Here is a 27,709-nt window from a genome sequence, read left to right as displayed (position 1 = left end):
GCTAGTCCTCAGGGAGGAGGCTTGACTTTCAAAAGTTAGAATCAAAGCTAGGCATGATGGCATGTACCTATAATCCTGTGACTTGGGATGCAGTAAAATTGGGAGTTCAAGGCTACCCTTGGTTATAGAGCCAATTAGAGGCCAGCCTGGGTTACTAGAGACCCTGTCCCAGAACAACAACAAAAAAAGTCAAGATTATGTTACTTGCAAACATTTATAGAAAGCAAAAATTCTCCCAGCACTTGGGAGGCAAAGGCAGGTGGAGTTCTGAGTTTGAGGCCAGCCTGGTCTACAGAGTGAGTTCCAGGACAGCCAGGGCTACACAGAGAAACCCTGTCTCAAAAACCAAAAAAAAGATAAAATACAGATATTTATAAGTCAGGTATTTAATAAAGGTGCATCAAAATGGGCACAAGAGGGGCCAGTGAAATAGTTCATTAGATGTGTTTGTATGTATTTAAATAGAGAAATGTCAAGGTTAGTATTCAAGTAGGTATCATCATGTGTTGGTTTTTGTTTTGTTTTTTGGGTTTTTTTTTTTTTTTTTTTTTTGTTTTTCGATGTGTTGAGGTTTTTATAGCTTTTGTTTTATTGTTTATACATTTGTATATTTTAATTTTCTAGTAAGTCAAATTTTTACAGTATATAACAAATATAAAGGCATTTTTATTTTGGGAAAATATTGTACTGATTTCCATTCCTCTGTTACTTAGGGTGTCCTCAGAGGCCTGTTTGAAACTGTTTGCAGTTCAGGAATCACCCCACAAACCACTTAGACACTGATCTCAGTCAAATAACAGGGATAGTTTATTGATATCTCTCTCTCACTCTCTCTCTATCTGTTTCTTTCTCTCTCTCTTTCTCTCTCTCTTTCTCTGTTTCTCTCAAAATCAGGGACACAGTCAGACTCAGTGGCTAAGACTGCAACCCTGACTGTTTCCAAGGGGCAGCTTATAAAGGCAGAGCCCCACAGAAGCTCATAGCAACCATAAAAGCTCACACACAAGTGCAGGAAACGCTGCCGGGCAGTTGGGCAGATGGTTCGAGTCCCAGGAAGACAAGGAGTACAACATGAACAAGTAGTATAGTTATTGTTGCTAACTATACAAAGCTGTTCTGACCTTTGTTGAGATTGCCTCTAAAAGAGGGAGAGAGTCTAGGGAATTTCCAAGAACACCAAAGCATAGAACTTAACAGGATTTGCTGTTAATGGTTACCTCTGGCATGAAAAAGTCCTCTGTAACAGTATAAGATGGCTGGCTACAGATGAAAAAAAATGGCTACAGTAATATCAGAAGGCAGCAGCAACCTAGGTCTTAAAGGAACCTCATGTTATTTAGTGTGAGGATGGCAGAAGAGGGGAATCTGTTGAAAGGAGTAAATCAGTCATGGTAGCACTGGCCAGTAATCCTAACACTGAAAACTGAAGTAGGATGGCAAGTTCAAGTCCAGCCTGGGTTACATAGTGAGTTCTAGGCCAGCCTGAGCCACGTGGAGAGACACTGTCTCAAGAAAAAGAAAGAAAGTGGTAATTCAGAACCGAGTAATTATTCTCTCTTCAAATAATAAATTCTTTTATTTTGTTTTACATTAATTCCACCAACACTGTATGTGTGGTTATTATCAGTCACTACTCTAAAATCCTAATGTAGATGAACGCCAACATCAGTGAGTCCAAGATTCCTTAGACACTAGTCTCAGCTATTTGAAGGGCTGATGCAGAATTACCACTTAAGTCAATTTTGTGCCTCCAGAGTACTGGGATTAAGGTGTATCCCCCCACAACTGGCCCTTAAGCCTATCTTGATAGGATCTGTATACATGACAACTTTTTTTTCTTAAGTCTTGTCTCATTTATATTACATACTGACTGAAGTTTCCCCTCCCTCTCTCATCCTACCACCTCCCCCAGACCCCCAGACTCCTCCTGTTTCCCTTCAGAAAAGAGCAGGCCTCCCAGGGATATCAACTGAACATGGCATATCAAGATACAGTAAGACTAGACACAAACCCTCATATCAGAGCCAGACAAGGCAACCCAGTAGGAGGAAAGGGTCCTAGAGCAGAGATGCCCCCTCCCAAGGACATCAAGCCACACAACCGCAACAGTAAATGTAGAGGCCAAGCTCAGACCTGCACAGGCTCTGATCGTCACTTCAGTCTCAACAGCAACAACAGGAGTCCTACCTAGTGGTTTGTTTTATGTACTACAGTCTCTGATAAATAAGTGCTGGTTAAATAATTGAGTGAATGACTAGTGGTTGTAAAGAAGAACTGCTATATCTTTGTTAGGAAGAGGGTTTCTTGATCTGTGGTTAATTTCTTTAGGAAGCTAAGAGAAGTAAATTATTCAGGCAAGTCCCTGCTCGTCTGTGTTGAACTTCTTCCTTAATGGGGCCTGAGCTCTGCAGTTTGAAGGTCTTTGTAAGGCCTTTAGCAGTGACAATGAAGTTCAAGCACATGTTAGGGAAAGGTGACCAGTGGGAGAAGCCATGAACTCTGCTGCTGCTGGTCTCTAGGACCCTTTGCTGTGGGCAGTTCCAGATGGCACAAAGAACTGAGATCCGTATGGATCACATCCACTTTGACTACCCATTTTATTTCTGAAGAATATTCTATCATTTGTTCCATACATATTTTACTCTACATTTCCAAGATAAGAATGCTTTTCAAAATGTATATACTACTGTCATTATACCTCCAAAGAAACAAATGATTCCTTAATAGCATAGGATAGCCTATCATGATTTGTTTGCTATTGTTTCATAAATGTGTTTATCATATTTTGTTTGACATTAGGCCTAGATAAGGACCATGAATCAGATTTTGTTGGTTATATCTAAAATCTTGCCACCAGTAATTTTCCCATCCTGCCCTCTGTTCTTTTTACAATGTAATTCTGTTTGCCAGTCTCCCACCTAGAGTCCAGTGACTCCACAGCTTAAATAGAACACCTTTTAAAGCTCCCCCAGATACTTAACTATTTAATTTAACCTATGTCCACATTAGAATACACCATGTTCCATACTTATGTCTTTAGAGCTACCCTAAGGTTTATTTAGTGCAGCTTTTCAGTTCATAGCAGGTCATTGCCTCTTCCTATTTACCTCTGGTATTTTGTGCAGTCTGCCAAAGTTATGTTAGACCGCAGTTACTTATCTCCTCATCTTTCCCCAATAGAATCTCAGCTCTTTGTAAACTGGGAGCTTCAGAGTAGCCTATATTTGTAATCTAAATCATACTGTCTGTAATGTGCTTAACTTCTAGAGTTCAGCTGCGCGTGTGGATCATGAAACAGCCAGTGTTTTGAGTTCTAGTGGCACACACTCTGCTCCTCGAAGGCTGACAAGTCATCTGGGGACAAAGGTAACAGTAGATTATAAACCCTCTTGCCAGTGCTAGTGGTATTTTGCTAAGATGGTCTTCATGAACATTTAAAGAATTCTCAGTCTCTTAAAAAGAAAGATGACGTTTTTATACAAAGAAGCAAAACAAGAGGAAATAAGAATTATAAGAACTACAGAATTGGGAGTCTGTTAATTTCGTTTTCAGCTCATTATCCATTTACCTGTAAGCATCCTAAGCTCCAGCCAAACTGACTTCTTCATCACTCCTGTGCCTTTCCACTTTAGTGCCGTGCCTGCAGCAGCAAGCAGCACTTCTTGCCCCACCTTGAAGGGCTATTAGTCTTTCCACAGGTCAGGATTCTGAGCTCTGTGTCTCCAGAAGAGTTTCTTAACTTCTAGAAGCTTCTCAGCCACTCACCTTCCTTGTCTTTGTCATTAACAGCTGGGATGAAACTCCCTCTTAAAAAACAGATTGTTTTTCTCTCTCCTTAGCATTTCACAGTGGCTACAAATGAGTGTTAATGAATATTTATTGAAATGGATAGAAAAAATTCATTGAAATTGAAGATTAGCCAATATGGCAAATATCTTAAAGTGGGAAGTATATGAAAAGAAAGTCATTTTAGTACTTTACTATGGTGGAATTACTAGCAATATGTTCTCAGTCAAAACTGAAGAATTACATTGTCTTCATAGCTTATTTTATACTCTTTAAATAATACGGCAATGCTTAGGAAACATTAAAATAACATTCATTTAAGAAGTGAATTTTAGGCTGAAGATGTAAGTCATTGGTAGAGTGTTTGCCAAGTATGCTCAAGGCTCTGAGCTCAATTTATTAAGAAGAAAAAACAGTTAAAGAAATGGCTAGTCAGTGGTAGCTCACACCTTTAATCTCAGTTGATCTCTGGGTTTGAGGCCAGCCTGGTCTACAAAATGACAGCTAGTGCTAACCAGAGAAACCCTGTCTTGTGGGTAGGGGGTATTAAGGAGATGGATTTGAGTGATCAGTGGTAATCCACTGCAGTTTCTGTATAGGACCTCTCTAAGACATGCCAGTAAGTAGTTCTCTGCATTGTCACTACTTCTCTAAGACACTTAAATTCTTACTGAAAAGAAGGACTCTGCTTCAGGCCAAAATCAGGCCATTCGGGCTAGAGCAGATGAGGTCGGCTCAGCATCAGCACAGTGTTGACTCAGGCAGGGTGCATTTCCTATAGCAGTGACTTGTGCATAATAATCTTCAGGTCTGGTTTCCTGTGTAATGTAAATCCCTTCATTTTGTAGCTCAGAAAATTGATGCTCAAGAAAAGTCAGATAAAAGTAGCTGGTCCCACGTGGCTTGCTTAAAAGTGATGGAGCCAGACTTTGGACCTATGTCTGATGAAAACACATGTATCCACAGTCCTGTTACTGCCAAAATAGAACTAGCGCCAGTGGAAAGTGTATGTGTTTACATACTCCAAGCAGCGTTTTGCAACCTTAGCAACATGGACTTAGTTATTCTGCCTCTGCAGGATATTAAACAGCACCTCTGGCCTCTACCTACAAAGCCCCCCTAACACTCCTGAACCACTGTTGTTAGGACCAAAATTCTGTCTCAACGTACAGCCAGATGTGTCCTCGTGTATCTCTGTCTTACACAGATGGTGCATTCTTCCTATGTGCCCTCTCCTTTCATGGAGCATCTTCTCACTTGGAAGGGAAGCTGATAATAACCCATGCTAACTGGATGCCATCTTTCTATTTCTGGTTTGCTTCTAAGCTAATCCTCCCAATATGTCAAAGCAACTAATGCTTACCAGTGGCTTCTCAAAAAGAAAATGATTCTGTGATTATGGCATTTTTCTTTTTATGGCAAAATAATTTTATATGTAACAGATCATATAAGTTTGAATGTCATTATAATCTGATGAAATGTAATGATTACAGAGAATTAGGATTTAGTAGATTATAATTGTTACAAATGTTTTCTATTGTTTAGAAGTAAAATACAGTTTTAAATTATATAAAGAATTTAAATTAAACAAATTCCAGAGAGAGAGAGAGAGAGAGAGAGAGAGAGAGAGAGAGAGAGAGAATGGAGTATCTGAGAGAAGAAAAAATTGTTTTCATTCATAATAATCAGTTACCTTTAGCTGATATAGGCAAATAGCAATTTCAATACTGTATGAACCTGCTTTTTTTTAAAAACAGTCTGAACTATTACTGTTATTTATTCATATAAACCAACTGTGGATGTTATTTTTTAAATAGCTGTCATCACTTCATCCAGAAAAGTTTTCTTTTATTTTAATTTTTTTGAATATAGTAAATAATCCCATTCATCACTTCATTAGATTTGGTTTTTGGGTATTAAAGTTATAATTTTGTTTCTAAACTCATTTGGCCCACAGGTGGAAATGGTGTATTCATTGTTGTCAATGCTTGGTACTCATGATAAGGATGATATGTCACGAACTTTGCTAGCTATGTCTAGCTCCCAAGACAGCTGTATATCCATGCGACAGTCTGGATGTCTCCCTCTCCTCATCCAGCTTTTACATGGCAATGACAAAGACTCTGTATTGTTGGGAAATTCCCGGGGCAGTAAGGAGGCTCGGGCCAGGGCCAGTGCAGCGCTGCACAACATCATCCACTCACAGCCTGATGACAAGAGAGGCAGGCGTGAGATCCGAGTCCTTCATCTTTTGGAACAGATACGAGCTTACTGTGAAACCTGTTGGGAGTGGCAGGAAGCCCATGAACAAGGCATGGACCAGGACAAAAATCCAAGTATGTTCTTTGTAGTGTACATCACAGTGCATGTTCCAAAGCATATGTAAAAGCTTTTGGTTAGAAATTCTTTTTAGTTAATATGCTATCTTTATGAATAGAAGGAATTTATATTAACTAACTAATGCTGCTAATATATTTAAGGCTTCAATATGCATTTCCCTGAAAATTTTTTAGCAAAGGAATGTGTTATGTGTAGTATTGTGTAAGCAGATCAGATATAAGGGTAATCTGGCTGGGCAGGCATTCCCTTTCTCCCACAGTGCACCATTGCTCTCCCTAGGCCCTGAAGCTGAGTACTCGGTTAAAGAGGATACCCTTCCCCAGAAGATGAGGACCATCTAGTCAGGGGAATATGAGTAGTAGCAGTTCCTTGCTAGAACTTCCAGGCAAGCTTTCAAGAAGAACAGACCAAAACAATTTTTTTGTAGTTAAAACTTAAAGGTAGCTGCTTTGATGATTCGTGTGTGATCTCTGCATTTGGGAGGTGGAGACATGAGGATCAAGAGTTCAAGGTAATCTTGGACTGCACAGATTTCAGGGTCAGCCTATGTCATGAAGCCCTGTTACAAAGAAGCACAAAAAGAAGACTCTACTTATTAGAGCTAGAATCAGAGTGAGCAGTTAGGTTGCCTTCAGTTGAAGCTCAGGAAAGTAATTTACATAAGTCCTTCAGCTATTAGCAACCAAACCATAAATCTTTTATATTTTCATATCAGTATTCACTGGACATATTATCTATTGTTTTTTGATACTCACAATAGCCTTTTGAAGTAGAAGAAAAGCAAAGTGTTACTGCTTCCATTTATAAATGAAATCGAGGCTTAAGCTGAAAACACTTTAATATGTTCTAGAACCTATATAGCAGTATTTTCTAGGCTTAATGTAAAGATTATTTGGAATCTTAAGAATGTATAAGAAAAAGACAGATTTTTTTTTTAATCTACTTAGGGAGTCTTGGGATAAGAGCTAACAGACACTTTATTTGGAGGACATGTCTTTCTTGATGGGGGAGTACCCACAATTATTTAATAATTTATATTATTGCTTCTGAAAAAATACTTTCTATCAAATAATGACTTTTGAAACCTTGCATATAATATTAAAATGTAGGTGCATATTCTTGGATACTATGTATCTGTCTATATGGGAAACTTACTGCTGGGTACCACATTTGTATGCAGCCATATGCTTTTAAGTCATAAACCGTAATAGCTGTTTACACTGAAATTAGAAACAAAACACAACAGTATTATACCAAAGTATGTTTATTCTTAGCTACAGAAAACCTAGAAGAGATTTAGTCTTACAGTGTTGGTTAAGGCTGACAGTTGCTCAGCATGATTATGGAATCACGACAAGCCCTTGGTCCATTTGCCATTCTGCATCTGTGGTATTTACTCATCCATTGAGCAAATATTTGTTGATCTACTAACCTCCTATACATTAAGGATGTATTAATAACCTCTGCTTATTTTGAAAATGTAATAGCATCTTTTTAAGATAACAAATCGTTATGGCTTAGGTAACTTTGTTTTTCAGTGCCAGCCCCTGTTGAACATCAGATATGCCCTGCCGTGTGTGTTCTAATGAAGCTTTCATTTGATGAAGAGCATAGGCATGCAATGAATGAACTTGGTAAGATAAAACTTCCCTAACGCCACAAATAAATGCTGCTGAATTTTTAAAACACGAAAGAAATTGATTATTACTATAAGTTTAGACAGAGAACTAATGTAAGGCTACTAACCTTGATCAGCTGCTCCCATCCATAGGAAAAAAGAAAAAATACTGTACCCTGTTCCCCATAGGAGACCAAAATGTCTATTCTCCTATAAACCAACTTCAATTTTTAAAATAGTTACTAAAGATTGGAAAAATTACCAAGTGGACCACTTCGGTCCCTGTTGCCCAAATAGATCCTGTGTTGTGTCTGATGAAGACAGTTTAAATTATTTGTTAAGACATCATTGTTATTGCAGTCTAATCTGTCGGACACCTTAGATGAACACCAAGAAGAACAGTTACTAAAATTTTAATTTATCTTAATGCTTATCAGTATTTTACTGGACTTTAACCATGGTTGAAACTAGAGTATATAGAAAGACATGTTCTACCTGAAGTTAGAAACACTTCGTTCATTTTGTAGAACTTACTCCTTCAGGTATATACTGTTACATCCTCCAAACCCTGTGTAATCATTGGGCACCCATTTTTTTCGTGTTGGTTTTTCTTTAATTTCTAGGTTTATTTTACACATATGTTCATAAATTGCGTCATGCTGAGCCATGTCATGTGAACTGGATTTCTCTAGTCGTGCCACAATGCAAGAGCCACACACTGAGTTTGTCTTAGTATGGCTGGGCCTGCTTTTGTGCTGTTCGGTTACATCACACCCCAGCCCCTGCCTTGCATCCTTACCACCTCATTGTTACTCATCATTTACTGTAAGCGTGGTACAATTGTGAGCCTTAAGTACGACAGACTGCACTGCAGACAGGGGTTGTTGGCCCCTTCAGAGGCATCACTTCGAGAAGCTCTGGTCTGTGGTTTGAGGCTTGCCCTCCATCCGTGCTTTTCTTCCCACAGGCCCACCTGGTCCTCTTTCCAATGTCCTGTGAAACCTTACTTAATCTTTTGGGTTTTCCCCATTTCAGTACAATCTCAGCATTTGTGGATTTTTTTCTCTAATGCCAATACTTAAGAAAAGAGATAAAACTAACAACCAGGAAAACTCAGTTTTAAGATATTGCAAAGGTTTTTCTGTAAATGTTCATATGTTCCAATGGACTGTAGACTAGGACTGACACATTAATTATCTGAATTTGAGAATAAAACTTAGACTCAGTATTTGTTCCTCTTCTTCTTCAGGTAGGAAGGCTACCCGGGGCATTTCATCACAGGAGCTAGGTCAGGGGCTTTCAGGTGAGGAGCAGGATGGGGCCTCTGGGGGTGTGGCTGTGGGGACGCAGCCACAGGGTTACCTTCCTCTCACTCCTCGCCTTCAAATTCGCACTGGGGCAAAGGAGAGTTAGGCTTTGTGAGTGAATGGGAGCCAGTACAAGACAGCACAAGGATCCGGCAGGAAGGAGTACGGAAGGAGTCAGTCCTGGTTACATGAGGAACAATTCTTACACCTAGTTAGTGAGCTCTGTCACTAGTATGTATGTGAGGATCCCAGAAAGTTTGCAAGGCACTGGAATTTTCAAATGATTAAGACACACTCTGGCTTCAAAAAATTTTATTTACATTAATATTTAACAATATTCGTAGGTCATAACAGTCAGTAGAGGTACTTGCCAGGCCAGATATTGTCCAGCCCTGTAGCAAAAAACTTCCCAAAGGGGCAAGGAATCCCATTAAATAATCAGTCTGAATGATGCTTATGATTGTGGAACTGGAATATCAGTCTGCAGAATATTGATGTGGATCCTAACATTCATTTTAGAGTAGAACATCTCATGCTAATGATGGCTATCCAAGCCATGTTATAAAAATCATATACTTTTAAATATTAAATATCTTAATCTTGTTTTAACTAAGTCTAAATTATGGGTTCTATTTTATATAATTTAAACAGTTGAATTGCATCATATTTCAGTGAATCCTTTTACAGTTTTAACTTGTGAATTATGGTTTTTTTTTTGCCTCAATTCACTGACTTTTACTTGCCTAAAATTAGAAAGGGATCTTTTTTTCTCTAATACTTGAAGTTTTACCAATTTTTCATCAGTCATAGTATTGTTGACATCCAGAATATCCTGCTTTCCTCCTTGTTTGAAATCAGATCCTAAAATTGATATTAAGTTCTCTGACTTGTCAGTGCTCTCCATCTTGAGTAGACGTTAGTATTCTGGGCCACAGTCTTCAGGTCTACAGTGACTTCCTAGTCAGTGTCCCGTGTCAGAAGTATCAGTTATGTGCTGGCTCCTTCTCCTTTGCTCAAGTGTACAGATACTGGTCTTTGTTGAAGCTGGGCCCGATGCTCTTGTTCTCCTTCTCTGTGTTGTATCATCTGTTCCTAGGACTTCACTTCATGTGTTAGTCACCATTGAGCTAGAGTTCTTCAGATTCACGTCTCAATCTAACTTTCCCCTCTTAAGTTTTATGTGTCCTAGACAAACACTCTACCGCCAAGCCCCTGGACTTGTTCCTACTGCTTATCTGACACATTTCCCTTGATACAGTATTCTAGACACTTGTAACTGAACTCTCACAAACAGACTTTGTTACCTCCATCCCCAAATCTGTCTTTTTCAGCATTCCTTTTGGAGTTCTAATAACCCAGCTGCTCAAATCAAAATCTTAGAAAAATCATACATGACTCTATTTAAATCTTCTACAGTTAGAAACTGAGTGCTTTAATCCTGTTTCTTGAGTATATTTCAGTCCAGGTGTGGTGGCACACCTGTAATCATAGTACTTGAGAGGCAAACGAGATTCATCTGTCTGAATTCAAGGCCATTCTGGTCTACATAGGGTGTTCCGAGTCAGTGAGGGATGCCTAGTAAAACTGTCTCAAAATCAACAGTGTGCATGCCCATGCACACATACAATACATACTTAAAATGGTTATTTCTCGTCCTGAGGCAAGGCACCGTTGTCTCTCTGGTTCTACATATTTTGTCCTACTTTCAATCTGAGCCATTCTGCACATTGTACCCACCATACCCTATCTATCACATATCTCTACTTACACTTTCCTCCGTCTGACATCCTTAATGTGACATGGAGAGTCTCTGTGATCTGGTATCTACCCACCTCTGTCGCTTCACTTGGTGCTCAGCCTCATTGAGCTCTTACACATACTGTTAGCTATTCAGTCATCCATTAGATTTCACCTTAAAAGTTGTTTCTCAGACCCTTTCCTTGGAGCTCTACCCACTCTAGATCTGGGTGCTTCACACAGTTCATAAGTTTCATGAAGACAGGGACTGAATTTCACTCACTGACTGTACTTATCTATTATTGCAAATAGATGGAGGAAAGTCTTCATAAATATGGTTTGGATTTTCTTTATACAAATTAATTTGCTTGCCTATGTTCAGAGAATTGCCTGTCATCTCTTCTTGTCATAGAGGTCTACATGAGTCTTCATATAGTGAAGCCACTTTGTCCTACAGTTTTTAGCTCAGCAGAGAACTTCATTTTGTAAATGTACAGATTCTTCCAGTGATCTTTTTATGCCATTCACAAAATGTTGGTGCACTGGTCTTTTAGGTTAGCAACTTACTGAGACTTACAAGCATGTCTGTCTTCTCCTTTATAATGCCTGAGCCACCTCTCTTTAACAGTACAGTACCCCAAGTCCCATGGTGGTTGGTGTTGATGATGAGTCTTAGTAGTTCATGTGCATTTTTATCTTTGTTTTACTCTCATCCTCACCACTTGCTTCACTTTTTAAATCCCCTTTACTGTCTCCCCTCCCCCTTTATGTTTCCAGCCCTTCCCTTCCTACTGTTGACCACTCATGATTCAGCACACCCGTTAGTTAAGTAGTAGGAAGAGGGGAAATACTGAATCCTGGTACGGTTGGTTATTTTACAATATCAAAGAAAATTAAGATTATTTTTTTAAAGAAACTTGATAGAACTTTATAATAGGTTTAAACAAATCATTCTTTTCATGAAGTAAGTTTTACTTAAAGAAAATTTCATTTAAAAGTTTCATTATTCCTAAGGATCATTATTTGACACACTAAAAAAGTATTAGACCACAGTATATGACAAATGGAAAGTAATTTTAAAGCCCTTATATTAGCAGTAAGTTAATTTTTCTGTTTAGGTTTAGGAAGACCAGTGTTAACAAATAGCCTTCATTGTTGGCAAGGTACAGTGTATGTCAGTGAATAGAAAATAATGTTTATTTCATTCAGTAAAGCAAGTGGTGGGAGGGTGGAGACGCTGGCAGAGAGTGACATCGTTGTCAGTTGTAATTATATTACACAAAAATTATTTACAACAGTTTTGTGGCTTTTAATTCTAAAGGCAAATTTAAACCATGTCTTCTCATTCTTAAAGCTCTTTCCCCCCTGGTTTTAAAATACCAAATGATACCAGTTTATTTGATTCTAGATTATTCTGTTTCCTTTGCCCTTGTTAATTAGGGGGACTGCAGGCCATTGCAGAGTTACTGCAGGTGGACTGTGAGATGTACGGGCTCACTAATGACCACTACAGTGTCACTCTAAGACGCTATGCTGGGATGGCCCTGACAAACTTGACCTTTGGAGATGTGGCCAACAAGGTATGTCCTCTGTAAGATTTACTTCTCAAAGTAGCTTAGGTAGGAGTTAGTTTATTTTCTTAGAAACAACTTTTTGAACTAAAGAAAGAATTACTTATAACTGGGTTTTTTTGGTGTCTCCCACTGCATCCCAGTTGAACAGTGACTCCTAGAAGCACCTTTCTCACTATGTCTGCATATCCCTACCTAGTAGGTTGGTTGTCTTTTGCCCAAACAAAGCAAAAGCACAGCTGAAGATGGAACCCTACACTGACATTATATTATTGCACCAACAGCATTGCTCCTCATACTAGGACTGTAGCTAAAAAGGATAGTACCTTTACTAGCAAGTGTGGTGATTAGCACGTAGAAAAGGGTAATTAATAAACCACTGTCCCAGGAGTGAGAGTAAAACCCTGTAACAAACAATACACGTACTGAGGACATCAGACAGAAGAACCCCATGCTCTGGTTTTTGCTTATTGTTTCTTAGGATTTTGCTTAGGTTTCCTAGTTAGTTAGATAAAGCAAATATATAACAGAAATAGGAGACATCTGTCTTTCATTTAGGTAATCTTGTTCTGGGTCTTTTATAGGTAAAATAATATTTATGATTGAAGTAAAAGCAGGTCTGAAATTTAGTATCTAGAAATAAAGCCATTTCGGGCAGGTTCCTTGATGACACTACTCTGCATCTACTGTTACAGGCTACACTGTGTTCTATGAAAGGCTGCATGAGAGCACTCGTGGCCCAGTTAAAATCCGAAAGTGAAGACTTACAGCAGGTACTACTTAGAATTTCTGATGTGTTTCTTGGATATTACAAGTTAATGTACTAATTTATATTAAGCTTTGGCTCTGTATTTAGTGGCTTGTGCTAAAGTATGATTTAACTAACACTGAAGTAAGTAATTATATTGAAGTAATTCTTTTTGTCATCCTAGTAAGACTGTTGAGAAATTTACTATAGGCAGAACATTCCTATTTTTATTATTATAATTAATCATATTTATTGTATAAATTAGTGGGCTTCACTGTGACCTTCAATACGTGTAGATACCGTGCTTTGATCTCACAGGTGGAACATTCCTAACCCACAATCTAAATCCTGGTACTTGCTGTATTCTGCTAACCTGATACCACATGTAGAAAAATCTGTGTTATGAAGCTGCTTTGTGTACTAAGTTATTAATATACTATAGGAAGTTACCTTCAGGTTATACATGTAAGAAATAGATATATATGTGGAAAGTTATCTCACCCAGGGCATCACACGCATATACAGATATTCAAAAAAAAACCAAATTTAAAATCAAAACCCTGATACCAAGCATTTAGATAGGCTGTATTTAAACTGCAACAGATTCTACTCTTACCTCTAGCATTAGAAACAGAAAGGCAGTTATTAGTATGAATCATTTTACATGTAAATTGTTCTAAACATGATTATTTACAGGTTATTGCAAGTGTTTTAAGGAATTTGTCTTGGCGAGCAGATGTAAATAGCAAAAAGACGCTGAGAGAAGTTGGAAGTGTGAAAGCATTGATGGAATGTGCTTTGGAAGTTAAAAAGGTAACTTTAAAATGTTGGGTACTGGAATAGAAGATCCACCAGCCTCTGCCTGTCTAGAGCTGGTATTAAAGGCATACTCCACCAAAGAGACTCTTGTCTAAAACAAGGTGGGGGGCAAGGCCCAGAGTCAGAGGTTGTCCTAGTTAACTGGCTGGCACACACCTATACACAACTCACACAAGCACTTGCATGCTCATCATACACACATACACAGACAGGTTCATATCTAAATGTACACGGGCTCTGTACAAAGATGCCTTTGGAACTGCTGAATAGATGGTTAGGACTAAACTTCAGGAAAGATAGCAATAGCCACCAAGTGCTGGAAAGGGTACATGATGCTATTTGTTATTAAAACTACAGTGAGATGCTTTGACATACCATACTGGCTTAAAGTTAAAAAATTAACCAAACATCAAGGTTGTTGAACATCTGGAAACATTCTATACTGTTGTTGGGAATGTGAAATTGCATACACACTTAGGAAAACACTTAGAAGGGATTTTATGTTAAACATATACCTGCCATACTACCCTGCCATTGCACTCTTAAGAATTTACCCACAGGAAAAATAACTATTGTTCTCACACAGATTTATACGTGAATGTTCTTCATAATTTTGTTATGGCTAAAAGTCAGAAGTAACTGTAATGACTGTTGTTATGTAAACAGTTAGAAAACTATATATATATATATATATATATATATATATATATATATATGTATATATATACACACACATACATATATATATGAACAATGAAATTCTTCATAGCTATAAAGAGAATGAACTTGTTTTTTTGTTTGTTTTTTTTTTTAATTATTACATGCCTACAGCCCCAGCCTACCCAACAAATTATGGTGGAGGATTACTCAAGCCCAGGAGTTCAAGACCACCCTGGGCAACATTGTGGGGTACTGACTTAAAAAAATGAGAAAGAGTGGGGGTTGTGTGTGTTCATAAGTGCATGTGCAAACTAGAGATATACTGTAGGATGTCTTCCTCAACCCCCTCACCTAATAGTTTGGTTGTTTTCAAGAACAGGTCTCATGTAGCCCAGTGTGGAACTTAACCATGCAGCCAAGGATGACCTAGAACTTCTGATCCTCATGCCTCCACCCTCCAAATGCTGGGATTACAGACACATGACTCACCTCTTGTTTTACATGGTCCCAGGGCTCAAACTTGGGGCTTTCTTTGTGCTAAACAGGCACTCTTATCTGCTGAGGCAAATATGGAGCTCCCCACCATTTTCTCTTATGTACGGGTGTTTTGTCTGTTGTATGTCTGTGTATCAGATGCATGCCTGATATCCTCAGAGCCCAGAAACAAGGTGTTGGGCCCTCTGGAAGCAACTGAGTGCTCTTAACTGCTGAGACTTCACTCCAGCCCATGTTTTGGTAGGGTCCTCTCAGTGAACCTGGAGCACATCTATTCAGCAAGACTGACTAGACATCTTCCTGTCTTTGCCTTCCCAGCTGCCACATCCAGCTTTTTACATGGGTTTTGGGAAAATCAAACTCAGGTATTCATGTTTGTGTGGCAAGCAGTTTACCAGATAAACCATCTTCCACCCCAAAGAACAAATTATTGAAAAATAAATCAGATGCATTTTTTAAAAACGTCTCCAGTTAGCTGGCTCTCTCTCTCTCTCTCTCTCTCTCTCTCTCTCTCTCTCTCTCTCTCTCTCTCTCTCTGTGTGTGTGTGTGTGTGTGTGTGTATTCATGTCTTCGTATGTGCCAGCAATGGTGTGTGTGTGTGTGTGTGTGTGTGTGTGTGTGTGTGTGTGTGTGTATTCATGTCTTCGTATGTGCCAGCAATGGTAGGCACATGTGGAGGTCAGAGAAAAGTCTCGGGAGTTGACTCTTTCTACTGTGAGCTTGAACTCAGATCCTCAGGCTTGTGTGGCAGGTGATTTTTGGTGACCATCTATCTCACCAGCCCACTGGTTACCATGTGAATGGTCTCCAAAGTTATCTACAACCCTGTGTGTGGTTTCTTTGGTTCCTGGAATTTACTTTAGCTTGCACTTTTTGAAACTTTTTGAAACAGCAGCACCAGATAGAAAGCCATGGAAGGAGAGGTGTTAGTTAACCCTTTGTTCACTGAAGAGGATGTTAGTGTTGAAAGCAAGTCAGTACTCGTCTAGGCCCTGGGATAGAAGGAAAAGATGAGTTTAGAGGCATGTGAAGAAGCCTTGGGAGGTGTAAATGTTTGTTAATTGATTGGAGTGAGGGAGTCATTGGTATACAGCTACATTAAAAGTGATAAGAATGTATATGTGAAAGATACACAGTTTATTTCTCTTCGATAACAATTTCATAAAATTGTGCTCACACTTGGTTGTTCAGTTAGAGCTATCAGTCCTTCCCTCTGCCTGCATTATCTTTAGATCTCTTTTTTATTTCAGCTATTAAAAATCCACATATTTTAAAAATTAAAAAGTTCACTATGGCTCCTAATTACTAGTCTCCCTTTTCCTGTAATGACCACAGTCCTGAATGGGTCCCTTGCCTCAGTCCCTCCTAGTGAGATATTCCAGATACCTTTTCCTTTGTCTCAGAATCTACTGAGGTCTACTTAATTAGGTTTTTCTTTGGAATTTCCCTGCACATTATACTTTGTGATCAGTCACTGTACTGCAGCTCCTTTCCTTGTTTCTAGTCTCTAGCCATTTCTTTTCTTTCCCTAGCCTTTCACATCTGTCACTCATCCCATCCCTGTAGACTATGTACATAGCTGTACTTCTCAGCTTCACCCCCAGCCTGTAATCATTCATGCCTCCTGGAATTTCAACTGTAAAACTTCTTTAATACAGACCCTTGGCCCTTAGCCTGTGATCTCTGGAGCATCTTACACTTAATTTAAATTGAACTCAGGACCTTCTCATCTGCGTGTGTGTGTGTGTGTGTGTGTGTGTATGTGTCTGTGTGTCTGTGTCTGTGTGTCTGTGTGTGTGTACGCGCGCATGCATTTTCCATATTTTGTTGTTCTTGTTGTTTTGAGACTGGATCTTGTGTAGAGAGCCTGGCCTTGATTTTTGTACCAATCCTATCTTAGCCTCCCAAGTGCTAGATTTCAGACATGAGCTAGCTAGCTAATGAGTTACATGAAACTGGCAATTTATGTAAGGCACCATGAGTTACTGGGAATTAGGCTTTATTTGTTTGCATAAGACACTGAGGTTGAGACTCCCAAGTACTTCCTGCTCTGAATTCTGTTTCTGGTGTTTTCTCTCTTACATCATCTGCATTATCCTCCTAAACAGTGTTGTCTCCTTTGTGAGGTATTTATTTTAAATTCAGACTGCAATAGCCTTCTTTTTACTGTTTTGCATCTGCATTGTCTGGAGTGCCTCTTGTTCTGATAAAGATTCCTTAATGATGTCATAAGAAGAAACACTGACGTTTGGAGTGTGACAAATTATAACCAAATATCATTAATTGTATATCAGAGTGTTTCTGCAGCAATTAAAAACTTTGTATATGAGGGAGCTTGGGCCTTTTTGTAATTTGTAGTTTCTTTAGCAGTTTTAAGAATTTGTGGGCTGGGGTGATGGCTTAACAATAAAGAACACTGACTGCTCTTCCAGAGGTCCTGAGTTCAGTTCCCAGCAACCACATGGTGGCTCAAACCATTTAAAAAAGGATCTGATCTCTTTTGGGTGTGTCTGAAGAGAGCAACAGTGTACTCATATATAAAATAAATAAAATCTTTTTTTAAAAATGAATTTGTATGTTAGCCAGGTGGTAGTGGTGCACGCCTTTAATCCCAGTACTCAAGAAGCAGAGACAGGCAGATCTCTTAGGAGTTTAAGGCCTGCTTGGTTTACAGAGCAAGTTCCAGGACAGCCAGGGCTATACAGAGAAACCCTGTCTCAAAAAAAAAAAAAAAAAAAGAAAGAAAGAAAGAAAGAAAGAAAAAAAGAAAGAAAGAAAGAAAGAAAGAAAGAGGATTTGTATGTTTTCTAATACTTCAGCAGCACACGAATACATACATTTAGTTTAATACAAATAGAATATTATGTAACCTGTTTTGTAGCATGTTGTCACTCAGTATTCAGATCTTTCCGTATCCACACATAGTATATAAAGATGTTTTAATTGACTTTCTGTTATCCTGATATTATATTGTGATAGTGCATATCACTTCTGCATCATGTAAAGATGCATTAGTTTAATACTGTGTTGATTTATAGAAACAGCACTGACCTAAATTTCATTTTGTGTGAAACTGTGTGCATTTTGTGTGAAACTGTTTGTAAACGAAAGGTTCCTGATTTACTAGTGAGGAATGTCAGAAGGGAGACCAAAAAAAAAAGACTCTAACTAAATGGCACTGTTTCAATCCTTAATAGGAATCGACCCTCAAAAGCGTCTTGAGTGCCTTATGGAACCTATCCGCACACTGCACTGAGAATAAGGCTGACATATGCGCTGTGGATGGAGCACTGGCATTTCTGGTTGGCACCCTCACTTACCGGAGCCAGACAAACACGTTAGCCATTATTGAAAGTGGAGGTGGGATATTACGGAATGTGTCCAGCTTGATAGCTACGAATGAAGACCACAGGTATATACCAAGTTTTATATTACTTTTAAGTGGATTCTTATAGAGTTTATTTCTTTAGAAAGACCTAATTCTAAACCGTTTTATATTATTATGAAAGCTCTAAACAAAGAGGCCTTATTGTAGTGCAAAGATAACTATCAACTCCAAAAATAACTCATTTCAATGTTGTTGCTAATAAAGTTCAAAGTATCTTATAGGAATCTACAAATAAGCAATAGTTAAGAAATCTAGCCATGCTATAGAAAAAGGAATAAAAGTTGAATTAATTCTCCCCTATTTAGTTGCATAAAGAAATACAAAACTAATTTTTAAACAAAGGAAACTCTTGAGTATGATATAGGAAATATAAAGGCTCAGCATTTTCCTAATGGTGTCTTAGCCAGTATTGAAGCTTATTATATACCCTGGACAATTTTAAACTAAAATAGAATGTTAGGACTAGATGTTCATTTACTTTATATTTAAAAGACTACAGACAGATCTCTCCAAGACCCAGAGCTCATTATATTGACTTATATTCATATGCTTTTTTGTATTACAATGTGAATGTAGAAAATGTATCTGCTCAAAAAACTAAAAATTCTTTTTCTTATAGTGAATCAGAATAGGACACAGAATAAATGAAACATAGCATTATTACTACTTTTGGAATGACAGATGATACTTGGAAAAAATAAACATTAAATGAATCAAGAGAACAAAAGGAGAGGAGATCTGCTTGGAGTTCACAAGAGAGTTGATATGCTCATAATATACTGATTGTGTTTAGGAATTATTTTTTTGTGTTTAAAATTGTTTTCTGTCACTTTATTTGTTGTCAGTAATCACATTTTCCCCTTAATCTCAACGTGTTTTTGTTTTAATTCAGGCAAATCCTAAGAGAGAACAATTGCCTACAAACTTTATTACAGCATTTGAAATCTCACAGCTTGACAATAGTCAGTAATGCATGTGGAACTTTGTGGAATCTCTCAGCAAGAAATCCTAAAGACCAGGAAGCCTTGTGGGACATGGGGGCAGTGAGCATGCTCAAGAACCTCATTCATTCCAAGCACAAAATGATTGCTATGGGAAGCGCCGCAGCTTTAAGGAATCTCATGGCCAACAGACCTGCAAAGTATAAGGATGCCAATATTATGTCTCCTGGTTCAAGTCTGCCATCTCTTCATGTCAGGAAACAGAAAGCTCTAGAAGCAGAATTAGATGCTCAGCATTTATCGGAGACCTTTGACAACATTGACAATTTAAGTCCCAAGGCATCTCATCGTAGTAAGCAGAGACATAAGCAGAATCTTTATGGTGACTATGTTTTTGACGCCAATCGACATGATGATAATAGGTCAGACAATTTTAATGCTGGAAACATGACTGTTCTTTCACCATATTTAAATACTACGGTATTGCCCAGCTCTTCTTCATCAAGGGGAAGTTTAGACAGTTCTCGTTCTGAGAAAGACAGAAGTTTGGAGAGAGAACGAGGTATTGGCCTCAGCGCTTACCATTCAGCAACAGAAAATCCAGGAACCTCTTCAAAGCGGGGTTTGCAGATCACTAGCACTGCAGCCCAGATCGCCAAAGTTATGGAAGAAGTATCAGCCATTCATACCGCTCAGGACGACAGAAGTTCTGCTTCTACCACCGAGTTCCATTGTGTGGCAGACGAGAGAAGTGCAGCACGAAGAAGCTCTGCCTCCCACACACATTCAAACACATACAACTTCACGAAGTCGGAAAATTCAAATAGGACATGCTCTATGCCTTATGCCAAAGTGGAATATAAAAGATCTTCAAATGACAGCTTAAATAGTGTCACTAGCAGTGATGGGTATGGTAAAAGAGGCCAAATGAAACCCTCAGTTGAATCCTATTCTGAAGATGATGAAAGTAAGTTTTGCAGTTATGGTCAGTATCCAGCTGACCTAGCCCATAAAATACACAGTGCAAATCATATGGATGATAATGATGGAGAACTGGATACACCAATAAATTACAGTCTTAAATATTCAGATGAGCAGTTGAACTCAGGAAGGCAGAGTCCCTCACAGAATGAAAGGTGGGCAAGACCCAAGCATGTGATAGAAGATGAAATAAAGCAAAACGAGCAAAGACAATCAAGAAGCCAGAATACCAACTATCCTGTTTATTCTGAGAACACTGACGACAAACACCTGAAATTCCAACCACATTTTGGACAACAAGAGTGTGTTTCCCCATATAGGTCTAGGGGAACCAGTGGTTCAGAAACAAATCGAATGGGTTCTAGTCATACAATTAATCAAAATGTAAACCAGTCTTTGTGTCAGGAAGATGATTATGAAGATGATAAACCTACTAACTACAGTGAACGTTATTCTGAGGAAGAACAACATGAGGAAGAAGAGGAGAGACCGACAAATTATAGCATAAAATATAATGAAGAGAAACATCATGTGGATCAGCCTATTGATTATAGTTTAAAATATGCCACTGACATTTCTTCCTCACAGAAACCATCATTTTCATTCTCAAAGAATTCATCAGCACAGAGCACTAAAACTGAACATATCTCTCCAAGCAGCGAGAATACATCTGCACCTTCAACTAATGCCAAAAGGCAGAACCAGCTGCATCCAAGTTCAGCACAAAGAAATGGTCAGACTCAGAAAGGGACTACTTGCAAAGTCCCCTCCATCAACCAAGAAACAATACAGACTTACTGTGTAGAAGACACCCCAATATGTTTCTCAAGGTGCAGTTCATTGTCATCGCTGTCATCAGCTGAAGATGAAATAGGATGTGATCAGACAACACAGGAAGCAGATTCTGCTAATACTCTGCAGATAGCAGAAATAAAAGAGAAGGATGTGACTCGGTCAGCTGAAGATCCTGCAAGTGAAGTTCCAGCAGTGTCCCAGAATGCTAGAACCAAACCCAGCAGGCTCCAGGCTTCTGGCTTATCTTCAGAATCAACCAGGCATAAAGCTGTTGAATTTTCTTCAGGAGCCAAGTCTCCCTCCAAAAGTGGTGCTCAGACACCCAAAAGTCCCCCAGAACACTATGTCCAGGAGACTCCACTTGTATTCAGCAGGTGTACTTCTGTCAGCTCACTTGACAGTTTTGAGAGTCGCTCCATTGCCAGCTCTGTTCAGAGTGAGCCATGTAGTGGAATGGTGAGTGGCATTATAAGTCCCAGTGACCTTCCAGATAGCCCTGGGCAGACCATGCCACCAAGCAGAAGCAAAACCCCTCCACCTCCTCCACAGACAGTGCAGACCAAGAGAGAGGTGCCAAAAAGTAAAGTACCTGCTGCTGAGAAGAGAGAAAGTGGACCTAAGCAGACTGCTGTAAATGCAGCCGTGCAGAGGGTGCAGGTCCTTCCAGATGCTGATACTCTGTTACACTTTGCCACAGAAAGTACTCCAGATGGGTTTTCTTGTTCCTCTAGCCTAAGTGCTCTGAGCCTGGATGAGCCATTTATACAGAAAGATGTGGAATTAAGAATAATGCCTCCAGTTCAGGAAAATGACAATGGGAATGAAACTGAACCAGAACAGCCTGAAGAATCAAATGAGAACCAGGATAAAGAAGTAGAAAAGCCTGACTCTGAAAAAGACTTATTAGATGATTCTGATGATGATGATATTGAAATATTAGAAGAATGTATTATTTCAGCCATGCCAACAAAGTCATCACGCAAAGCCAAAAAGCTAGCCCAGACTGCTTCAAAATTACCTCCACCTGTGGCAAGGAAACCAAGTCAGCTGCCTGTGTATAAACTTCTGCCATCACAGAACAGGCTGCAGGCACAAAAACATGTTAGCTTTACACCAGGGGATGATGTGCCCCGGGTGTACTGTGTAGAAGGGACACCTATAAACTTTTCCACGGCAACATCTCTAAGTGATCTGACGATAGAATCCCCTCCAAATGAGTTAGCTGCTGGAGATGGAGTTAGAGCAGGTATACAGTCAGGTGAATTTGAAAAACGAGATACCATTCCAACAGAAGGCAGAAGTACAGATGAGGCTCAGAGAGGAAAAATCTCATCTATAGTTATACCAGACCTGGATGACAACAAAGCAGAGGAAGGAGATATTCTTGCAGAATGTATCAATTCTGCTATGCCCAAAGGAAAAAGTCACAAGCCTTTCCGAGTGAAAAAGATAATGGACCAAGTCCAACAAGCATCCGTGACTTCATCTGGAGCTAACAAAAATCAAATAGACACTAAGAAAAAGAAGCCTACTTCACCAGTAAAGCCCATGCCACAAAATACTGAATACAGAATGCGTGTGAGAAAGAATGCAGACTCAAAAGTTAACATAAATACTGAAGAAACTTTCTCAGACAACAAAGACTCAAAGAAACAGAACTTAAAAAACAATCCCAAGGACTTTAATGATAAACTACCAAACAATGAGGAGAGAGTCCGGGGAAGCTTCGCTTTTGATTCACCGCATCATTACACCCCCATTGAAGGAACTCCTTACTGCTTCTCACGAAATGATTCTTTGAGTTCTCTAGATTTTGACGATGACGATGTTGACCTTTCCAGAGAAAAGGCTGAGTTAAGAAAGGGCAAAGAAAGTAAGGATTCAGAAGCCAAAGTTACCTGTCACACAGAATCAAGCTCAAGCCAACAGTCAGCTGGTAAGTCACAAGCTAGTACAAAACATCCAGTAAACAGAGGACAGTCTAAACCAATGCTGCAGAAACAACCCACTTTCCCCCAGTCCTCCAAAGACATGCCAGATAGAGGGGCAGCAACTGACGAAAAACTGCAGAATTTTGCTATTGAAAATACTCCAGTTTGCTTTTCTCGAAATTCCTCTCTGAGTTCCCTTAGTGACATTGACCAAGAAAACAACAATAACAAAGAAAATGAACCAATCAAAGAACCTGAACCTAGCAACTCACAAGGAGAACCAAGTAAGCCTCAGGCATCTGGGTATGCACCCAAGTCATTTCATGTTGAAGACACCCCTGTCTGTTTCTCCAGAAACAGCTCTCTCAGTTCTCTTAGCATTGACTCTGAGGACGACCTATTGCAGGAATGTATAAGTTCTGCCATGCCAAAAAAGAAAAGGCCTTCACGACTCAAGGGTGAGAGTGAAAAGCAGAGTCCTAGAAAAATGGGAGGCATATTAGCTGAAGATCTGACGCTTGATTTGAAAGATATACAGAGGCCAGATTCAGAACACGGGTTATCCCCCGATTCAGAAAATTTTGACTGGAAAGCTATTCAGGAAGGGGCAAACTCCATAGTAAGTAGTTTGCACCAAGCTGCTGCCGCCGCTGCGTGTTTATCTAGACAAGCGTCATCTGATTCCGATTCCATTCTGTCACTGAAATCTGGCATTTCTCTGGGATCGCCTTTCCATCTTACACCTGACCAAGAGGAAAAGCCATTCACAAGTAATAAAGGCCCAAGAATTCTCAAACCTGGAGAGAAAAGCACATTAGAAGCAAAAAAAATGGAATCTGAAAACAAAGGAATCAAAGGCGGAAAAAAGGTTTATAAAAGCCTAATTACTGGAAAGATCCGATCTAATTCAGAAATTTCCAGCCAGATGAAACAACCCCTTCAGACAAACATGCCTTCAATCTCAAGAGGGAGGACAATGATTCACATCCCAGGGGTTCGGAATAGCTCCTCAAGTACAAGCCCTGTCTCTAAAAAAGGCCCACCCCTCAAGACTCCAGCCTCTAAAAGCCCCAGTGAAGGTCCTGTAGCTACCACTTCTCCACGTGGAACTAAGCCAGCAGTGAAGTCAGAGCTGAGCCCTATTACCAGGCAAACTTCCCAAATTAGTGGGTCAAATAAGGGGCCTTCTAGATCAGGATCTAGAGACTCCACTCCCTCAAGACCTACACAGCAGCCATTAAGTAGGCCAATGCAGTCTCCAGGACGAAACTCAATTTCCCCTGGTAGAAATGGAATAAGCCCTCCTAACAAACTGTCTCAGCTGCCCAGAACATCATCTCCCAGTACTGCTTCAACTAAGTCCTCAGGTTCTGGGAAAATGTCATATACATCCCCAGGCAGGCAGCTGAGCCAACAAAACCTTACCAAACAAGCAGGTTTATCCAAGAATGCCAGCAGTATCCCCAGAAGTGAGTCAGCATCTAAAGGACTGAATCAGATGAATAATGGCAATGGGTCTAATAAAAAGGTAGAACTTTCTAGAATGTCTTCAACTAAGTCAAGTGGAAGTGAATCAGACAGGTCAGAAAGACCTGCATTAGTACGCCAGTCTACTTTCATCAAAGAAGCCCCAAGCCCAACCCTAAGGAGGAAACTGGAAGAATCTGCCTCATTTGAATCCCTTTCTCCATCTTCTAGACCAGATTCACCCACCAGGTCCCAGGCACAGACCCCAGTTTTAAGTCCTTCCCTTCCTGATATGTCTCTGTCCACACATCCATCTGTTCAGGCAGGTGGATGGCGAAAGCTCCCACCTAATCTCAGCCCCACTATAGAGTATAATGATGGAAGACCCATGAAACGGCATGATATTGCACGCTCCCATTCTGAAAGTCCTTCCAGACTACCAATCAATCGGGCAGGAACCTGGAAGCGTGAACACAGCAAACATTCCTCGTCCCTCCCTCGAGTGAGTACTTGGAGAAGAACTGGAAGCTCATCTTCTATTCTTTCTGCTTCATCAGAGTCCAGTGAAAAAGCCAAAAGTGAGGATGAAAAGCATGTGAACTCTGTGCCAGGACCCAGACAAATCAAAGAAAACCAGGTGCCCACAAAAGGAACGTGGAGGAAAATAAAGGAAAGTGACATTTCTCCCACAAACATGGTTTCTCAGACCACTTCCTCAGGTGCTGCCAGTGGTGCTGAATCAAAGACTCTGATCTATCAGATGGCACCTGCTGTTTCTAAAACAGAGGATGTTTGGGTGAGAATTGAGGACTGCCCCATTAATAACCCTAGATCTGGAAGATCTCCCACAGGTAACACTCCCCCAGTGATTGACAGTGTTTCAGAAAAGGGAAATCCAAGCATTAAAGATTCAAAAGATACCCAAGGAAAACAAAGTGTAGGCAGTGGCAGTCCTGTGCACACCGTGGGTCTGGAAAACCGCCTGAACTCCTTTATTCAGGTAGAGCCCCCAGAACAGAAAGGAACTGAGACAAAACCAGGACAGAGTAACCCTGTCCCTATAGCAGAGACTGGTGAGACCTGTATAGCAGAGCGTACCCCTTTCAGTTCAAGTAGCTCCAGCAAACACAGTTCACCTAGTGGGACTGTTGCAGCCAGAGTGACACCTTTTAATTACAATCCTAGCCCAAGGAAAAGCAGCGCAGATAGCACTTCAGCCCGGCCATCTCAGATCCCTACGCCAGTGAGCAGCAGCACAAAGAAGAGAGACTCAAAGACTGACAGCACAGAATCCAGTGGAGCCCAAAGTCCTAAACGCCATTCTGGGTCTTACCTCGTGACATCTGTTTAAAAGAGCTGGAAGGACAAATGTTGGAAAAGCTGGTGTTAATCACTACTGCTGTATAGAGACTTTATTTCAAAGAAAACTTTAAAGGTTGAAAATTTTTGTAAATAGGTTTGATTCTTGTTAGAGGGGTTTTGTTCTGGAAACCATATTTGATAGTACAGTTTGTCCTCACTGGTCATTTTGGGGGGCGCTCTTGTTAGGTAGGAAAAAATGGTAAAGCCAAGTATATTTGTACAGTGTGTCTTACATGTATTTAAGTAGCATCCATCCCATTGTCCTTTAATTATCGCCTGTCTTAAAGTAACACTACAGATAGAAACTATATGATATATTGCTGTTATCAATCATTTTTAGATAATAAACTTACATCAGGGAGAAATTGGTATTTATGCAAAAAATTAGTCTTTGTGAATCCATCTAATGTCATAATTAATCATGTGGCTGTGAAATTCACAGTAATATGGTTCCCAATGAATATGTTTATCCAGCCTGCTTTGCTTTACTGCATGAATGAAACTGATGGTTCAATTTCAGAAGTAACGATTAATGATTCTGTGATCACATGGTGTGCATAGAGATAGCTACAGTGTAACAATTCACTATTTTGTGCTCAAAACTGTGTAACTGTAAAGCATTGAATGAAACTATTTTAACTGAACTAGATTTTATCAAAAGTAGGTAGAATTTTTGCTATGCTGTAACTGTTGTATATTCTGGTATTTGAGGTGAGATGGCTGCTCTTTTATTAATGAGACATAAGTTATGTCTCAAACTAAATGAACATTTCAGAATAAATTATTGCTGTATGTAAACTATTACTGAAATTGGTATTTGAGGGTCTTATTTCACATTTGTATTAATAACTGTCAAAAGGGCCTCTTTTAAAAGCTAAATGTAAATTTTTTCTTCAGATTCTATGCATTAAGAGTAAAAGTTCCTCTTGCTGTAATAAAGACAGTTGAAGAAGATTGTTGACACTTAACCATTCCTAAAATTTATTTTTATGTAATTAGCACCTCTTAATGTTTGGTATTTTTCCACTTTTTTTCTTACTCCTTTGGAGTTTGATTAAAACAAATGCCTACAATAGCACAAGACTAGGCACTGGACATATAGGCCCACATAGAATATCTCCTTTTTCTTAATAGACTCCATACTTGAAAAACATTGATTCTTGACAGGTACCAGTTTTGTCTTTCAGGCTTTCCAGTGCAACTGTCTTACCCCGTCATCTTCTCTGTATTGATACTGGGTCTGAAATGCCTACTACCACTGAAGATATTAAGGCAGATGTTTTTGCAACCAGGCATAATCAGTATTTTCTCATACTCAAAAAATATAAGTCAGTAAAATGTCAGAGAAATGTAATGCTGTTATGCTATTTCAAGAAAACTTCAAAAGAGGGCCAGTGAGATGGCTTAGTGGGCAAAGGTGATTGCCTCAAGCCTGAAGGCCCAGATCAATTCACAGGATGCACATGGTACAAGGAAAGAACCGACTCCCTAAAGTAATCCTCGGACCTCCACACACCTGTCTTGGCACATTTGCATGTGTGCACACACAAATTTCTTAAGTTTTTCATAGAAATATTTAGGGCTAACAAGATGGCTCAGCAGGTTAAGTCTGATGACCTGAAGTCTGTTCCCAGAATCCAAATAAAAGTGTAAACTGCCTGTTAACCTCCACACATGCTCCAGAATTAGTAAATAGAAAGTCAGGTTGTTTTTAATTCCTACCTGCTAAGGACGGCTTCATTTTTAATGGGTACATTGCTTG

At 39.4% G+C, this 27,709-nt stretch overlaps 1 protein-coding gene across 11 annotated transcripts in view; it reads left to right on the top strand.

Annotated features, from left to right (window-relative positions):
* The window catches only part of Apc (APC regulator of Wnt signaling pathway), an 89,387-nt gene extending 62,639 nt beyond the window's left edge, over positions 1 to 26,748 (top strand). For 8 of the 11 annotated variants that reach the window (XM_076912846.1, XM_076912847.1, XM_076912849.1 and 5 more), the window contains 9 exons: positions 3,268 to 3,366; positions 5,744 to 6,122; positions 7,665 to 7,760; positions 8,994 to 9,047; positions 12,229 to 12,368; positions 13,055 to 13,132; positions 13,804 to 13,920; positions 18,280 to 18,494; positions 19,363 to 26,748. In XM_076912846.1, coding sequence (XP_076768961.1) covers positions 3,268 to 3,366; positions 5,744 to 6,122; positions 7,665 to 7,760; positions 8,994 to 9,047; positions 12,229 to 12,368; positions 13,055 to 13,132; positions 13,804 to 13,920; positions 18,280 to 18,494; positions 19,363 to 25,936 — 7,752 coding nt within the window. In that variant the 3' untranslated portion in view covers positions 25,937 to 26,748. The remainder of the gene's footprint in view (positions 1 to 3,267; positions 3,367 to 5,743; positions 6,123 to 7,664; positions 7,761 to 8,993; positions 9,048 to 12,228; positions 12,369 to 13,054; positions 13,133 to 13,803; positions 13,921 to 18,279; positions 18,495 to 19,362) is intronic. The other 3 variants (XM_034518271.2, XM_034518272.2, XM_076912853.1) reach the window with 1 other exon arrangement.
* The last annotated feature ends 961 nt before the right edge of the window (positions 26,749 to 27,709 follow it).

Source organism: Arvicanthis niloticus, chromosome 14, assembly GCF_011762505.2.
Source record: "Arvicanthis niloticus isolate mArvNil1 chromosome 14, mArvNil1.pat.X, whole genome shotgun sequence".
Lineage (NCBI taxonomy): Eukaryota > Metazoa > Chordata > Mammalia > Rodentia > Muridae > Arvicanthis > Arvicanthis niloticus.
Note: the sequence above shows the minus strand (reverse complement) of the source record. Positions and strands in the feature narration are given on the sequence as shown.